This window comes from Acomys russatus, chromosome 7 (assembly GCF_903995435.1).
Source record: "Acomys russatus chromosome 7, mAcoRus1.1, whole genome shotgun sequence".
NCBI lineage: Eukaryota > Metazoa > Chordata > Mammalia > Rodentia > Muridae > Acomys > Acomys russatus.
Window position 1 is genome coordinate 55,890,366 of NC_067143.1, and position 17,737 is coordinate 55,908,102.

The following is a 17,737-nucleotide window of genomic DNA, read 5'->3' on the forward strand; positions in this document are numbered from 1 at the left end:
ATCTAGAAGAAGAACTTTATGACAGGACTTTATGACAGGCAGATCTGGATCCTGGGGTCCTGCTCAAACTAAGGCACCAGCCAAGGAGAATATAGGCAGTAAACTTTGAACCCCTATCCAGACCTAGCCGACGAACATGATATTCTCCATCGTTGAGTGGAGAGTGAGATCTGACTCTCACACGAACTCTGGTGCCCCTTTTCTGACCATGTCCCCTGGATGGGGAGACCTGGTGGCACTCAGAGGAAGAACAGCAAGTTACCAAGAAGAGACTTGATATTCTAAGAGCATATATAGGGGGAGGAGGCCTCCCTCAGTCACAGACATTGGGGAGGGGAGAAGGGGAGAAATGGGAGGGAGGGAAGAATGGGAGGAAACAGGGGAAGGGCTAACAATCGAGATGTAATATGAATAAATTAATTTAAAAAAACTTCTATCATGGGAAAAAAAAAAAAAGAAAGAAAAAAAAGAAAGAGGAGTATCTCCCAGAAGTCAGTGTGCTTATCCCTGGTTCTCTAAGACTCCCTCCCTTGTCCTACAGAGGGACACCAACCCGGTGATACTGAAGCAAGTAAGGAGAACAGCAAACTGCCCAAGGGCATTGAAAACATCTGAGTCCTTGAGAACAGTTAGAAAGTAAGCCATTTCCAACAGAGGTTACTAGTGTTTATCCCATGGTGTAGCACTGTCTACAGCTGGAATGGGAAGCTGGCCACATCCTCCACAGAGAGGTTGCTTTACCAGAAACACCAGGTACAGATGGACTGTTTTGTTCCTGAACTTATGTTTGCTATGCAGTTTTAATGCATTCACTTATTCAGATCTAAAGTCTGGCTATTGTAGGTTGCAAGCAGAACGTGTGACATGTAATAGAATTATTACATATAAGGGAAAGATAATTGGCACAGAATATGACCTAAAGAAATGGAGGGACTGTATGAGGGATGCTGGGATCTTTTATTGGTTCTTTGTTTTGTTTTTTAAGACTGGATTTCTCTGTTGCATAGATCCCTGGCTGTCCTGGACTCTCGTTGTAAACCAGACTGGCCTCAGAGATCTGCCTGCCTCTGCCTTCCAGGTGCTGGGATTAAAGGTGTGCACCACACCTGGCTTGATGCTTAACAGGCAAAAAAAAAAAAAAGAAAAAAGAAAAAATCCTGTGCTTCCATCATTCCAAACTTCAATAAGACTGGCTGCATCAGCCCCTGTGCCTAAAGTCATTTGTACTCAATGAATTATTTTATGTGATGTTTGCAGTATTTTTTTTAAAGATTTATTTACTTATCATATATACACAATGTTTTGCCTGCATGTACAACAGAAGAGGGCACCCGATCTCATTATAGATGGTTGTGAGCCATCATATGGTTCCTGGGAATTGAATTCAGAACCTCTGGAAGAACAGGCAGCGTTCTTAACCTCTGAGCCATCTCTCCAGCCTGATGTTTGTAGTATTTTAAGTATCCGTTGTCTTCAAATGCTAGTTTTTCTTTCTTGTCAGTTTCATCCCATATGCATAACCTCATGTAGAGTAGTTCTAATTTTAAAAAAGGTTGGTCTTCAATGTCATTGTAAATCACTACAATTCACATTTGCAGCTAAAAATTTGTTCTGTCCTTTTATTGGTTTATTACATCAAATTCTATTTTATGGAAATAAATGGAAAGTCACATTATTGGAGAAATCAAATATAAGTGTCGTGTTGAAGAATGCATTACCAACAAAATCATCCTTCCTCTTTATCAGGTACTTTTCTCGTTGCTAAGCCATGTGATAAAAGCAACAGTTGGGTCTCCAGTGTGCTTTGGGTTTATTCTGCATGTTTGTGGACCAAGGGGATCTACACATTGAGTAATCACCACCAACAGACACCAGGTTGTCTGGCTGAACCAATGCCACCACCTCCTGCATCTGCATTTTCAGGCAGAGGCCAGCAGCCCCTCCCCCTCTGTTCCGGTTTTTTTTTTTTTTGTTTTGTTTTTTTTTTTTTAAGAAGACAGACACACAAGCAAAGTCCTTCCTAAATCCTCCATACTCTGCTCCCTAAAATTGCCAGCCCATCACCAGAGACCGGAAAGTTGTAAATCACTGACAATGAACTCACCAGTCCAGAACGTCAAGGTATTTTCGACTCCTAGCTAGAGAAAGGGAAGTCTGAGCTCTGGAAATGAAAGAGAAACTACAGCTCAACAACCAAATGAGGTGCCTCTGCCTAAGCATGCAGGACTGCAGGACAAGCCTTCCTTGGCCCCACCCACCCCCACCCTCCCTGCCCCCGCTGAGGGAGTTGACCTCAGATCAGCATTGGCTGTCTCTGGAAAGCTAGTATAAATCATATCTACCTCACTTAACTGGAATTTTTAAAAGGGTCTCTGGAATTTCCTAAGCCAGTTTTTCAGGCTCAGGTCAGATTCACCAAACAAGATCCTGACCCTCTGGAAAGCTGCCCCTAATGGGAAAATGGTTTCCTTATGGGCATCTCCTGCACCTGAGCTCCTGCCTGGGTTTTGCTCTGGTGGCAGGTGTGGCCCAAAGGCCAGCAAACACAAGGTGAGGGACAGAAAACTGCAGTGTTCCTCTGAAGTAGCAGCTGGACTCTCACAGGCTGAGAACAGAAAGGAAGTTGCAGTTCTGGGCTGCTGCCCCACAAGCAAGATTTCCCACCCACAGGGACAGAGCAGGGAGGAGTCAGGCACAGAGCCATGCACAAACACTGCACCACACTCACAGCAGTCACACTAGTGAGCTGCCCAGGGCTCCAGCTGCCTCATTGTCTCCTCCAGATCATAGATTCTGTTGCTGAACGGACCCAGCCCTTGTCACAGTGCTGATCTGATCCTTCCACTGCCTGCCTTCCAGGAGTCCCTCACCATAACTTTTCAGGAGGGCGCATTTGATTTAGAACTTGTGTTAGGGACCTCTGATACTGACTCAGCACTTCCGGAATTAGAAGTGGAAACCTGTAGGGCTGGAAATGGGCTTCTGTTGTCACAGGTAAAACCCAGCACCATGGAGCCCTGGGGTGGATGCTCTGTCCTGTACAAAACCATCTGTGCTGGCACACACCTGTCATCTCTCTTAGTTACTCTTCTGTTGTTGTGTGTCTTAGTTAATGTTTCTACTGTTGTGAAGAGACAGCATGACCATGGTCCCTCTTATATAGGAAGGCATTTAGTTAGGGCTAGCTTACAGGCCAGAGCTTTAGCCCATTATCACCATGCAAGGAAGCATGGTGACATGTGGGCAGAGATGCCGCTGGGGAGGCAGCTGAGACCTCTCCAGCTGGATCAGCAGTCAGCAGCAAGAGAGCAAGCCACTGGACCTGGTTCCAGCTTCTGTAGCTCCAAAGCTGTCCCCATACCCCACCACTGACACATTTGCTCCAAGAAGGCCACACCTACTCAAACAAAGTCACACCTCCTAATAGTGCTGCTCCATAGGAGCCACTTGGGCCATTTTCTCTTTCTTTCTTTCTTTCTTTCTTTCTTTCTTTCTTTCTTTCTTTCTTTTCATTTCTTTCCTTCTTTTTTTGTTTTTTTGAGGCAGGTTTCTGTGTGTCCCTTGGGCCATTTTCCTTCTAACAGCTCTACTGTGGTAAACACCAGGACTGAGGCACCTTATAAGGAAAGTGTTTGCTTTGTGGCTCTCAGTTTCAAGGGTTAGAGGTCATGGCCACCACAGTGGGGAGCATGGGCAGCAGGCAGGGAGACTTGCTGCCCATGGTGGCTGCTCTTTGTTGTCAACTTGAGCCCATTTGGAATGAACTAAAACCTGAAGGGCTGGGCACACCTGCGATAGATGTTTAATTAAATCACTTGAAGTGGGAAGATGCACTTCTAATCCAGATCTTCGAGGAAGGAAGGTACATCTTTAATTTATATATTTCCAGGTTCCATCTTTAATCTGGACCACACCTTCTGCTGGTATCTATACAAAGGACCTAGGTTAAGGAACCTTCTCTCTCTTTTCCTGCTTTCTCTAGCTTTAATTAGCAAGCTCATTCTTCCACTATCATTATAGTCTATTTCTTTTGGATTCTGAAATACACTGCAGACCAGTTGAGACGTCCAGCCTCGTGTCCTGAACACCCACTGGCTTCTTGGACCTTGCATTGGTAGACAACTTTTATTGGATTAGTTGGTCTTTAAACCACTGTCATACCTGCCCCATGTAGACACACTCTATAAATTCTATTCCTCTAGAGCAGCAGTTCTCAACCCATGACTTGTGGTCCCTTTGGCAAACCTCTATCTCCAAAACTACTTACATTACTATCGATACCAGTAACAAAAATTTCAGCTATGAGGCAACAACAAAACTTTGAAGTTTCAATAGACCGTGGCCTTCTGGATGTGTTGTTTCCCTCACCCCACCCCTCTCCTTGCTTCATGTTTGTGTCTCAAGGTGCGCTCTCTCACCTCCTGATTCAGCACTTTATTATTCAGTGTTCTCTAGAGCAGTGCATCTCAAACTTTTCCTGCATGTCATGGTGACCCCCAAGCATGAAATTATTTTTGTTGTTACTTCATAACTTTATAATCTAACAAACCCTGATATACTTCAGTGGATGTTCTATCCCTACTGATTTTCTTTTAATTAAAAAGTTATATTTGCTCATTTGTGTTTATGTATGTGTCTAGGTGTGGAAAGCCAGCTTTGACACCACAGGGTAGACTGAGGAGTGCCCAGTGTGTAGTCAGCAGCTGGGGGCCACTACTGAGTGTAAGTGGCGACTGGTGGTCAGTACTATTTGTAGCCAGAGAAGAAAGAGAGGAAAGAATAAAGATAATGCACACAAACACACTTGATGGATGACTCAAGCTCAACAACAACTTCATTCATACACAAACATATATACATACATAGCTAGCTACTCACACATTGGGTGGATAGAGCAAACTCCAACGTGCTAGCTCCAATCATTGCCCATACATACACCTATATACACATACATATTAGGTGGGTGGAGCAAATTTGAATGACTCTAAAGCACTTTATTATTTCTCCCACAGCTTATATACCCCAGCAAAATGTTTAACACAGTACAAAAATCACAATGTGGTTACATTGTATTTTTCTTTAAGTAACAGTGAGTACACATAAAAAAACATGTTCCCTGATACCCTCACATGATTGAATGTTTTATACATTATGGGTGAAAAACAAATTATTCCCAATAACCCATATACATTTGAAACTAGCCAACTTGTTATACATTAACAGATTATAAGCAAGGAAGGTAATATTTTCATTCAGTTTCTCTTTACTGTCAGCTTGCAATTTGCAGTTACAAAGAATGAATCAATTATCTTAAAAAGTAATCTTATAATAATCTTAAAAGAATCACAAATCTAAACATTTATAAAAAAAATCAGCCATTTCTACTTTAAATGTTCAAGGTGCACATCTATTCACTCCATTTTTATTAAATCATATCAGGAAGCTGAGAGGCAAAAACATTAATCATCACTTTGATTTGATCACCAGTCAGACTTTATCGAAAGAGTCAAGTCAAGCTGCGATTGCTCTTGCTCCCTAATTTCAGAGTCCTTAGCTCAATGATTAAGAGTGTGCCTTTCTGTCTCTCTTTAGGTCTTCCCCCTCAGGCCACTCCCACTGCCCACCCAAGCTCTCCCTACCCCTGATCCCCACCTGTGTTATCCCCCATCCCCTCTCCCACATAGCTTCCTTCTCCATCTACTTCAGATGTCTATTTTATTTCCTCTTCTGAATGAGAACCAAGCATCCACCCTTGGGCCTTCCTTGGCTTCTTTGGATCTGTGAGTTGTAGAACAGACTAAGATACCCTGTACATTATGGCTAATATCCATTTATAAGGAAATACATACCATGTGTGTCTTTCTGTTGTCAGGGTTAGCTCACTCAGGATGATCTTTTCTAATTCCATTCTTTTGCCAGCAAATTGCATGATGTCTTTGTTTTTAATAGTTGAGTGGAATTCCATTGTGTAAATATAGCACATTTTCTCTATCCCTTCTTTGGTTGAGGGATATCTAGGTTGTTTCCAGTTTCTGGCTATTACAAATAAAGCTGCTATGAACATAGTTGAACAAGTGGAGTGGTATAGCTGGGTCTTGAGGTAGAACTATTTCCAATTTCCTGAAAATGTCCAGATTGACTTCCAAAGTGGTTGTAAAAGTTTGCACTCCCACCAGCAATGGAGGAGTGTTCCCCTTTCTGCACATCCTTGCCAGCATGCACCATCACTTGAGTTTTTTGATCTTAGCCATTCTGATGGGTGTCAGATGGAATCTCAGCATTGTTTTGATTAACTGTCCAATGAGAGGCTGGAGGCCCCATAGAGTTTTCACACAACCCATAGATTGTAAGGAATATGAAGTTAGGGCCACAAGTAGAGCAAAACTCCATAACAGTGTGAAATCCTCAGGACATGTAGCCCTTGGCACTGTACCTGTCTGAGGCAAACCCATCATAGTTGTGCTAATCAGTGGGCCACATGCCATGAGTTCTAAAGCTGTTCTGCTATTCCTCCTACACCACCACTGACTTCTCGGCCTCTACATGGCACATGTGTGTCAAAGGCAGAGGACATATTGTATGAATGTGGTTCCCGGGAATTGAACTCAGGAGCCCATGCTTATTGACAAGGGCTGTAACTGAACAGTATCACCAGGTTCATATTTATTTTTTTTACACTGGCTTGAGGCCCTTTATGAAAATAAGCACATTTGTTAAGTATGGTATTCAGTATGCTATTCATGCTGGCACTGCTGACATGTTTAGAACCAGGATTTGAACTCATAACATTCTGGATACACAGAGCATCTCTGTCTCTCTCTCTCTCTCTCTCTCTCTCTCTCTCTCTCTCTCTCTCTCTCTCTCTAATAACGTGGTTTAGGACATCAATGCTCTTCAAAAATACGGAACACTTCATAAATGTACATGGCATCCTTGAGCAGGGGCCATATTAACTTTCTCAGTATCACTCTACTGCCTAAGGGAGCACACAGTCTCTGTTTTCACTGTGCATTATTTGTGAGTTTTCTCCTTAATTCTTTGATGAAGAAATATCATGGTGAAACTGGCCTACAGCTAAGGGTGCATTTCTTAACTAGAGACTCCTACATATGCTTTTCAAAACTAATACACATGCTGTTGAAGAACTTTAACCTTCTTTCAGTGATGAGTAGAATAGGCTTATAGAGACCGTGATAACAAGCTCAGTGGTGGAACACCTCCTCAGCATGCATGAGGTCCTGGCTTCCATCTCTGCCATAAAGAATAAATGCAGAATCTGGCAACAGTGTTATCTTACATAGTGAGCACTCAGACACTGGTCCTTGACTACATGGGAAATGATTTACTATTCTCACCTAAACAACAATAGCAACAAAAACCAAAAAAAAACAAAAAACCCAAAGAACTGAGAAGAATCTGGCCTAGAGAGATGAATACATCCTATTTACCAATGAAAGGCATTCACACAGATAGACTGGAGGCAACAACCAAAAAAATGCATAAAATGGTGCCCATGAGCTAAGGCGAATGAAATACACAGCACAGCCAGAGGCCCAGCACAGTAACAGATGACGGCTTAAGAGTCTGGCCAGCATATTGTCATTGGCTTTGAACATCCCAAAGGATTAAAATATGGAAAAACCCTATCAGGAAAGGAACCTGCACAGAATCTGTAGATGAGGATTCCATGGTTAGAAATATTGTAAAATGAGAGGGTGCCAGCTGCATAGTCAAGGAAAACGCCAACACGGCAGGGAGGACCCATCAGAGAGAGGGTCAACACATTGGGCTTGCCTGTGAAAGCACACTCCTCAAAAGCATTATACACGTGCTTTTTCCTCAGCCCTATAACCCAGAAGCCATACTTAGGTTGATAATGTGAATCATTACTAATACCCAAACGAAATAAGGGATCTAGACGTCTTTCAGCATTTGAACGAAAAATCGGATTGAAGAAATAGCTTCCATCACTTAGTCCCAGAACCCAAGCACCTTTTCCAGACACATCCACTTCCCAGTAATGTTTTCCTGATTGGATAGCTGGGTATCCCAGGACACCTTCATGACAGCTTTCGCCCCCAGGTGCTAAATTTCTTGTTTGCTGGTCTTCATATTGTATTTGTCTCTTGTCCGCAGAAATGGCAATGTTTGGATTGTCGTTTTGAACCAGTGTCACTCCAACTGCCCAAAAATGACAGGACTGAGTGTCACAAGAAGGACAAGAAACAGCCTTATTTGTTGTTCTCATAGAAGTCTAAGAAAAAAAGTGTGCAAGAACTATGCGAAGAAGTCACAGGAGAAGCAGGACACTGCAGAAGCATCACAAATCTTGGCAGAAGCAACATGAGGCCTAACAGAAACAAAGCTCTACAAGGCAGTGAGAAGTGGGTAGCTTAGGAGGCTGTGATTTCTCCTTACCCCAGTGGCACTGGGCCTCTGTGACCTCTGAAACAATAAAAATTTACAATATTAAATGCAAGCAAAGGGATTCTAAAGTCCATTTCTCCCCCAGATCAAGAAGAGTTGGAAACTCTAACATGGTCAAAGACTAATGGTCATCCCCCCGAAGAGATGGTCAATCATCAAGAGATGCTGTCTTCCTTTGGTATCTAGAAACCGCTAGAATCCTACAACAAACTCATGTAACTTAACACTCCTCACCTTGCAGCACTTGCAGCATGCCTCGCAGATCGGGGGCTCGGAACACCCTTCTTTGTTCCTTGGGGATGGTTTTGGGCTTCCTCAGAGAAAAAGTATGACTCCTAGGGATAAAAACTATTAACCTACAATCCCTCCTAATGACCCCCAATGACCCCTAATGACCACCAATTTCCTCTGTTTTCAACCCAAAAGTGCATTTAAACTTTTCCAGGATGCTGACGAGGTAGAGGGAAGGTAACCAACCATCTGGGGACATGAAAAATACAACCATGTCTCCTTCAATGTACTTTCATTGTGGTATTGGGAAGGCCTTACATTCTCAGAATCATGGTTTTTGTCTTCTAAAGTCAGACAATTGTTTTCTCCCTCTCTGCCTCCTGGAACTCCCAAGAGATGATGAAATAATTAATCTTAAAATAGATCAAAACTAAGGTGCCTGTAAAAAAAAGTATGGAAAATATTTCTATGAACATAAATGTGGGAAATATGTCTTTGAAAGTGCCTTGTCTTCAAAATCGTTAGCCAGTATGGAGACTCAGAGAAAATATTTTTGACTCTCTCTTGGACAAATTACAAACAGTTGGTGAAGATGAGGACAACAAGCTAATACTAATATGATTCCAGTGTCTTAGGAAAATCCTTGCTGAAGCCAGCTGGGTGTGCTCTCTGGCCATGAGGACTCCCTTTTCCCACCCTCACATCGAGCATCCAAAGGAAAAGGATCATTGTTCACACCTGCATTATGTGCAGAGATTCAAGGTTAGTTTTGGAAACCTAAATACAACAACAGAAAAAGACTAGATGTCTTCTCATCTCAAGAGACAATAATGGACACAAGAGACATATAAGAATTTTCCCAATGGACACTTCTGTGTACTTTGCAGATACAGAAAACATATCCCATCTACAACACACTAAGCATCTGTTAAATCCAGGACCAGAGCTGCATGCAGGCACACAGGGTGAAACTACAATGGAGTTAAGAGTACCATAATCTTTTCACATCTAATCCCACTCCTGAGCCAAACTCTCCAATTCCCCACCACCTGTTTCTCTTCCATAGACTCTAATCTATTCTCAATAGTTGCAATACTGCTTTTTTGGTCAGAAATTCAGCACCACATCTAAATTGCCCCAACCTGGGAGAAATTAGGTTGTGCTTGAAATAAAATCATTCTTAATGCACAGAAAGCCTGGCAGCCAGACATACCTTTTTATGATGCTGTCTACACCCTAGATAAGAAAAGAGAAAACAGGAGTTAAGACTTCTCCCTAAGATGGTGGGTGAGAATCCTCACAATGGAAACTCTGCAAAAGAAAAGTCATGATGACTCACAAGGAGCCATTTCCTGCAAGGGATAGTCTGAACATGAGTTTACTAAGGCAGCAGACATCACTGTAGGGAAGTGGGCATGTTCTCCACAAATGGATTCACAGCCTGTGGAGTTCACACCTGTTGGGTACTAAGTAATAAAGCAACAGTTTTCTTTAACCCCACTAGCTTCTAAAATAATCGACCTAGAGATTATGGTTTGTTTTATAAGCTTAAAGCACTGGAGCTGGCCAGATACTAACCTCTAAGCTACCTCTCAGCGATACAACCCAAGTTACTTGCCAATAAATAGTTCTTTCTGGGCTGGATCTTCTGTTTCAGGCCATGTCCTCTTTCTGCATCGTCTCCTCCTTCTCCAGCCTTGTGGTCCTCTCTCCACCCCCATGCCTGGGAACCTCATCTCCTCTTACCTCTCTTCATCCAAGTCCCAGGCTTCAGCATTTCTATTAACCAATCAACTTTACATTAAGTAGAGCAAGATTTACCCCCAAAAGACAGGTGTACATGAGAATGTGCTCATCTGAGTGGTACCCAGATCTTGGGGGCCAGTAATTAGCATTAAAATACATAGCAGCAGACCAACTCTCAACACATACCGTGTTGGAAAGGAGAAGCTACCTGTGGCAAAGCAGTCAACGCTACCAGGAAGTGCTGCTCCTCACATACAAGACCAGAAGACATCCTGGTGGAGTGCAGGGGTCTGAAGAAACCACTTGGAAGAGACTTAGGACTTATCCTTCCTCATACACCAGAACACAGGGAACATGGTGGCTGCAAAGACCTACAAAACCTAGTAGCTACCCTGACACAGCACCAAGTAGAACCTTCTGGAGTCAAAGGGATCTGTGTCAGAAATTTCACCCCAATAGTATTTTTTTTTTTTTTTTTTTTTGGACTTTCTATAATTATAGACTCCATTCTTCCATATGCCTCCCTGTGGTTTGGCTTTTGTCTGTGCCTTGCTCAGTTAGGCTTTGGGCTGTTTTCCCACACAGTCCACTTGAGCACTTTTTTTTTTTTTTTTTTTGAGACATCGAGTTTCTCTGTGCGTAGCCTTGGCTGTCCTGGACTAGCTTTGTGGAGCAGGCTGGCCTTGAACTCACAGCGATCGGCCTGCCTCTGCCTCCTGAGTGCTGAGATTAAAGGTGTGCGCCACCACGCCCAGCCAACTCGAGCTCATTCTTTCCAGACTTTTCTCCTACAACTCATAGACTCTCTTCTTATTCCTACAGTTTTTCTTTTCTTCATTATTATTTCTCCTTTTAAACTTCTTTTCACCTTTCTTTTTTAGATTTACTTTATACTTATGTGTGTTTAGCCTGTATGTGTATCTGTGCATCACGTGTGTGTCTGATGCCCAAGCAGGTCAGAAAGCGCTGTATCTCATGGAACTGGAGAGTCTGTGGGTTCTTGGAAATGGGCCCAGGTTCCCAGCTCTGCAAGAGCAGGGAGTGTGCTTAAACAGCTGAACCATCCCTCCAGTCTTTCTGTCTTACTTCTTCATATAGGCTTTCATAGTTTTAATAATGTCTGAAATCTGTGGATCCTAACAATATCCCAACATTCACCTTCCAGCGAATTTCCGCCTTGGCATTTTTCTTCTTTAAGAACTCATACTTGGCCTGGAGAAATGGCTCAGTGGTTAAGAGAACTTTTTGCTATCCTACATGGTAGCTAATAACCACCTGTAACAACTCCCTTATGGCCTCCACAGGCACCAGGCATACACACAGTGCATGTGTATTCAGGAAGACAAAGCACTGAGGCATATAGAGTCAGTTTGGGAGTTCAAAGCCAGCCTGGACTACATAGTGAATCCCAGGACAGCCACAGCTACAATAGAGGGACTATATTTCAAAAAAAAAAAAAAAAGTTCTGCATTTTTTTCTTGTTGCTGCTGCTGTTTGCATATTTTAGATAGTGAAACAGGATCTTGCTATGTGGCTCTGCCTGGTGTCTGATCCTGATGCCCAAAGATGTCAGAGGGTGTCAAGTCTCATGGCATTGGAGTTACAGAACTCACTATGGAGAGCATACTGGTCTGGAATTTGTGACAATTCTCTTGCCCTGTCTCCAAAGACCTAAGACACAGGTGTAGCACAGCTGACTACAGTGAGTGTAACATAAACTAAAAAAGGTATATAAAATGGTAACAGACACATACACACACACACACACACACACACACACACATGAAAACCAGTCATTTCAGTTACAGCTAAGTTCTGGTGTTAAAACGTGCTGTCATAGAGCTCTCTGTAAGTTCCTGTCTCTGGAAGCATTACTCCAATAGCTGACATGTGGCCTCAACCTCAGCCCTTATCAGCAGATTAGTGGACAAACATAATGTGGAACACATACACAACAGAGTACTAGACAGTTTTTTGTTTTTTGTTTTTGAGACAGGGTTTTTCTGTGTAGCCTTGGATGTCCTAGACTCACTTTGCAGACCAGGCTGGCCTCGAACTCACAGTGATCCACCTGTCTCTGCCCTCCAAGTGCTAGGATTAATGGTGTGTGCCACCACGCACAGCCTAGACAGCTTTTAAAATGAGGAAGTACTGTCATCTGTGGTAAAACATGTGAACTCACAGAATTTGTGTTACATAAAATAAGCCAGCTTCAACCAAATAAATACTGCATGATTTTGTAGGAGACTAGGATGGAGGTACACAGGAATTGGGCAGGGAAAAGTGGGATGGACCAAGCTCAAAAATGAAATTTCTAGTACTGTACAGTACAGTGGCTATAGCAAATAGCATATTCTTCAAGTTACAAAAAGACTTGAACTGTTTCCCTCTCTCTCTCTCTCTCTCTCTCTCTCTCTCTCTCTCTCTCTCTCTCTCTCTCTCTCTCTCTCTCTCACACACACACACACACACACACACACACACACACACACACACACACATCAGTTTTGTTACAAAGAGATCTCTCTGTGTGGCTCTGGCTGTCCTGGAACTCATTTTGCAGACCAGGCTAGCCTCAAATTCACATCTGCCTCTGGGATTAAAGGTGTGCACTACCACCATTTGGCACATAAAATATTTTAAGGAATGTAAACAACCTAAATAGATGAGACAAAAAATAAAATGCAAATTTTACATATCTCTAAGTAGAAGAAAAGAACTCCCAATGTGCAGTGGCTTAACTAGTCAAAATGTTTTTCAGAGAACAATGCCAGTTTATTATTTTTAACTTCTATTATTATATGTATGGGCCTTGGCCTGCATGTATATCTGCCAGGTACCTGCAGAGGTCAGAAGAATGTGATGGATTCCCTAGAACTAGAGTTACAGATTGTTTTGAGCTACTGGGAATTGAACCCAGGCACTCTGGGAGAACAGCCAGTGCTCTTAATTACTGAGCCATTGCAGATGAAGAATGTCTTAACTCCCCCTATGAGGACGACATAAACATCTCTCATAGCTAGAGTTCCTTTCTTTGGCACTGTCTAACTGGAGTTAGTAAAACTTACGTGAACCACGCACACAGCTCTGTAGGGATTTGGTGCCATAAATGCCCACGGATCCAACAGATCTCTTCCCCCAAGGTTTAACTTTTGTGCTGCTCTTGATAAGCTAATAAAATTAGAATTCCACTCCATGAATCCACGCATGCAATGAATCCTCCAAGCTCTAAAAAATGATTCAGGAAAGAGTTCAGAAAGGGCCCAGGTTCCCTGTCATCACCAGGAAGGTCACCACAGCAGCAGAGAGGGAGGGCACCGGCTTTCATGTCTCCTGACTCTCAGACACTGGGACCTCACCTCCTGCAGTCTTACCTGCAGCATTTCCGTGGCTGAGCCCTGCAACTGATGCTCCACCTCTGAGATGAGTTCTCCTAGCAACTTGCTCTGCTGGGCATGCTCATTTTCAGACTCTTCCAGGCTTTTCATGATATCTTCCTTCTCTTGCCTCAGCTTCTGCAACTCATTCTTCTCCTCAGAGTCCAGGATCTCGCCCATTCGTTTAAACTCTGTCTGAACATTTTCTACATCTTTCTGTATTTGATTCTTCAGAGATAAGAAGAGGGAGAACTGTTCAGTCTGTTAACATGTGCTGTGTGGGAAATGGTTTTTGTTTGGTTTGTTTCTGTTTGGTTTTTCAAGGTTTCTCTGTGTAGCCCTGGCTGTCCTGGATCTCAGTCTGTAGATCCACCTGCTTTTGTCTCACCTTATAGCTGTACCTGGCCTGGAACTTGCTATGTATATCAGACCAGTCTTTAACTCACAGAGATCTGTCTGCCTCTGCTTCTCAAGAGCTGGGATTAAAGGCATATGTCACCACCTCCTGGCCTTGTGTGGGAGTGGAGATCAGGAAAAGGATGGGACTCTTGGGGGAAACAGACTTTTAGTGTCTGTTAATGACATTCCAACACAAAAACTTCTGATCAGCTTTACCAAGACCACCTAAACCAAAACGGAACACCAAGCTATGATTCAGCTTTCATGCAGCTGTCCCAGATGCTTGCTTCTGCCTGTAATACTCTTTTCTTTTTCTTTCTGTCTCTGTTTCTGTTTCTGTTTCTGTCTGTCTGTCTGTCTGTCTCTCTCTCTCTCTCTTTCTGTCTCTCTCTCTTTCTCCTTCCTTCCGTCTTTCCTTCCTTCCTTCTATTTCTCTGAGACAGGGTTTCTCTTTGTAGCCTTGGCTGTCCTGGACTCACTTTGTAGTCCAGGCTGGCCTCAGATGCTCCAGGGAAACCAGAAGAGGGCACTAACCAAAGCCTCTTGGCCTCATCAACTACCAGGGAATAAAGAATCAGGGAATTTCTTGCCCAGGTCCCTCCCAGGCATCAGGCTAACTCCCTTAGGAAAGGGTCCCCACTTGCCTCCCAAGAAGCTCTTTCCTTTTGAAGGTCATCTTTCCAGTTCTCAAATTCTTTCTTGTCCGCCATCAGCTTCTGCAGAGCTGCCTGCAGCTTCTCCTGTGAGAAAGGAATTGCAGCAGAGTCAAGCTGTGTGCTTAGTAGGACTGCTGTTCCTAAGCCAAGGCCAAGAAACCCTTCTGGAAAGACAGGAAGCCTAAGATTGCTACCTTTCTTTAAAAGAGCATGACATACACACAGTTGTAATCTATTATGAATAAATAGATAATAAGCTTTTTAAAAGAAGGCAAATGGGCAAAATCAAGTTGATCTCAGCAGAGTTTACAGAAACTGAGAGACTGGCAACTAGAAGGAAGAAGATAATGATTCAACACTGTTATCGCAGCTGTTGATCCCAGCACTCTGCCAGGCACGCCTATGATCCCAGCACTCAGGGAGACAGAGCAGATGGATCTCTGTAAGTTTGAGGCCAGCCTTGTCTACAAAGTGAGTCTAGGACAGCCATGGCTACACAGAGAAACGCTGTCTCATAAAACCAAAAGGAAAAAAAAAGAAAAAAAAATTCGAGCACTCAGGAGGCAAAAACAGGTTGCTCCATGAGTTCAAGGCCAGCCTGATCTACAGATGGAGTTCTGGACACTAAGAACTTCACAGAGAAACTCTGTCTTGAAAAGCAAGAAAACAAACAAGGGCTAGAGGGATGGCTCAGTGGTTAAGAGCACTAGCTGTTCTTCCAGAAGTTCTGAGTTCAATTCCCAGGAACCACATGGTGGCTCATACCCATCTAAAATGAGATATGGTGCCTCTTCTGGCCTGCAGGTGTATATACATAAACAATAAAAAAATTAAAAAAAGAAAGAAAACAAACAAAAAACAAGGTGGTCTCATTATGTAAACAATTCTTATTCCTTTTGCCTCAGCAATGTTGTTGGAGTTACACAAATCTGCCACTACACCCAGTTAGACTGTTATTTTCCATTACTGGAGGAAGCTGATATCAAGGAAAATAAAATCTATAACACCTCACCTCATTTAGTCTTTTTAATTTACTTAATTAATTAATTTGTATGTGACTCTGTGTGTGTGTGTGTGTGTGTGTGTGTGTGTGTGTGTGTGTATACACATACCCATGCCACTCAAGTATGTAGATGTCAGAATTACTCACAATTTGCAAGAATTGATTCTTTCCTTCAATTGTGTGGGTTCTGGGCTTAAGCTCAGGCTATTACTCTTGGCAACAAGCCATTCAGCCATCTCTCCAACCCTTATCTTATTTACGGTGACACCTAAAGAATAATCAGAGCTTTTTGTTGGACATAAATTTCAAGAAGCTGTAAGAGCACTTGCTCTGCTTCTGGAGTTTGCACCCCAGGTAGATTCTCTCGTGATTAAGCTCAGTGGATAGTCACACTCTTTCAGGCCTCAGAAGGTAGCCGGATGGAATGAAACCCCAGGCTTGGATTCCATGATGATCAGGTGACCGAATGACCACAAGAAGCAGAGCTTTCCCAGCAGGTTCTGTTTCCTGCTACGTTTCCCACACCCTTCTCTTCTTACCTTGTATTCATGGGCCACCTCTTCAATAAGAACTGTTTGGTGCCCACGGTGCCCCTGAGATCGCTCACAGAGCCAGCAGATGGCTACCATGTCCTCCTTACAGAAGAGCTGCAGTTTCTCTCCGTGCTTTGCACAGTGGGACACCTTCTGCTCCTCTGTGCTGGACTTGAAGCCCTTGAGCCTCTCCACTATGTTGGCCACATGGCGATTAGGCTTCAGATCTTTCAACATGTAACTAACTCGGCACACAGGGCAGAGGAACTCTCCCTCTTTGTCTTTGCTGGACACATAGTTCAGTGTGATGCAGGCTCGGCAGAAGCTGTGACCACAATCTGCACTCACGGGTTCCACCAAGAGGTCCAGACAGATGGGGCAGGTCACCTCCTCCTTCACATTCACCATAAATTCTGACGCCATAGTTGCTGTGATCCTGTGTCTGCCTGTCCCCACTCCTGACACTTCTCAGGTGCCTGTGTGATGGGGAAGATGAGAAGGGTTCCAAGTAAGAGATGGAGGATCACAATGAACACCGTGCAGAGATTATGATGGGCCCGGACCACAATAGTACCAGGCTAACAAAGCAAAAAGACAAGGGAGAGAAACCACGTGACCAACTAAGATAAAAATTCAAGAGTAAGATACATCTAAACATTTAGTTGGACAGTTATCCTAAAGTAAATACTTAGAACAAGGGCCTGGGAAATAGGTCCAATACATAGGACACTGGCCTAGAATGCACAGAGCCCAAGGTGTGGTCACCAGCACAGCACAAACCAAAATCAAAATAACAATTGAGTAAAAATCAGAAAGAAAAGAAAAAGGGCAAACCAGACTAGACATATGTACAAATTACACATAAAGATAAATACTGATGGAAATGCGGGTGGTAAAAGACTTCCAAGAAGAAAAAAACAAGAGTTTAAAGGAAGATTAACTATTGACAATGAATTACAGGAAGAAATATGCCTTAGGCATGAGAACTGGCATGCATGACTATGGAGTCACAGAAGGCAGGTATCTATCTTCTCGGGCTTTGAACTTCCGATGTGGCAGGTATGTACAGAGCTATAGGGCATCAGGTATCACAGAAGCCTCTAGGAAATGGAGTATGTGACACCTCTCAAAAAACTGATTAGACCTTCTACTCTGTTATTTCCCCCACCCCCACCCTGGGAGACAGGGTTTCTCTATGTAGCCTCGGTTACCCTGGAATTCACTTTGTAGACCAGGCTGGCCTAGAACTCACAGAGATCCACCTGCCTCTGCCTCCCTGAGTGCTGAGATTACAGGCATGCGCTAGCGCACTTGGCTGTGCTAATTGTTGTTGTTGTTGTTTTGTTGTCCGAGATTGAAGCCACA

At 43.2% G+C, this 17,737-nt stretch overlaps 1 protein-coding gene and 1 pseudogene across 1 annotated transcript; both read right to left on the bottom strand.

Annotated features, from left to right (window-relative positions):
- Positions 1-6,896: 6,896 nt before the first annotated feature.
- Positions 6,897-6,997, bottom strand: LOC127192582 (uncharacterized; annotated as a pseudogene).
- Positions 6,998-7,508: 511 nt separating this feature from the next.
- LOC127191803 (tripartite motif-containing protein 30A-like) lies at positions 7,509-16,836 on the bottom strand. The gene is made up of 7 exons (XM_051149125.1): positions 16,379-16,836; positions 14,825-14,920; positions 13,779-14,009; positions 9,872-9,894; positions 8,662-8,762; positions 8,419-8,445; positions 7,509-8,181 (listed from the first exon to the last, which is right to left on the bottom strand). Exons 1-7 carry the CDS (start codon positions 16,793-16,795, stop codon positions 7,577-7,579), a joined length of 1,500 nt encoding a protein of 499 aa, XP_051005082.1. The 5' UTR covers positions 16,796-16,836; the 3' UTR covers positions 7,509-7,576.
- Positions 16,837-17,737: the final 901 nt, after the last annotated feature.

Excerpts from the sequence above, each read along its gene's own strand:
- LOC127191803 (XM_051149125.1), bottom strand. The coding sequence starts at position 16,795 with ATGGCGTCAGAATTTATGGTGAATGTGAAGGAGGAGGTGACCTGCCCC. Across the intron at positions 14,921-16,378 it reads AGGTGGCCCATGAATACAAG|GAGAAGCTGCAGGCAGCTCT; the intron begins GTAAGAAGAGAA and ends CCTTTCTCACAG. Across the intron at positions 8,182-8,418 it reads AGAGGCCCAGTGCCACTGGG|TTGGAGTGACACTGGTTCAA; the intron begins GTAAGGAGAAAT and ends ATTTTTGGGCAG.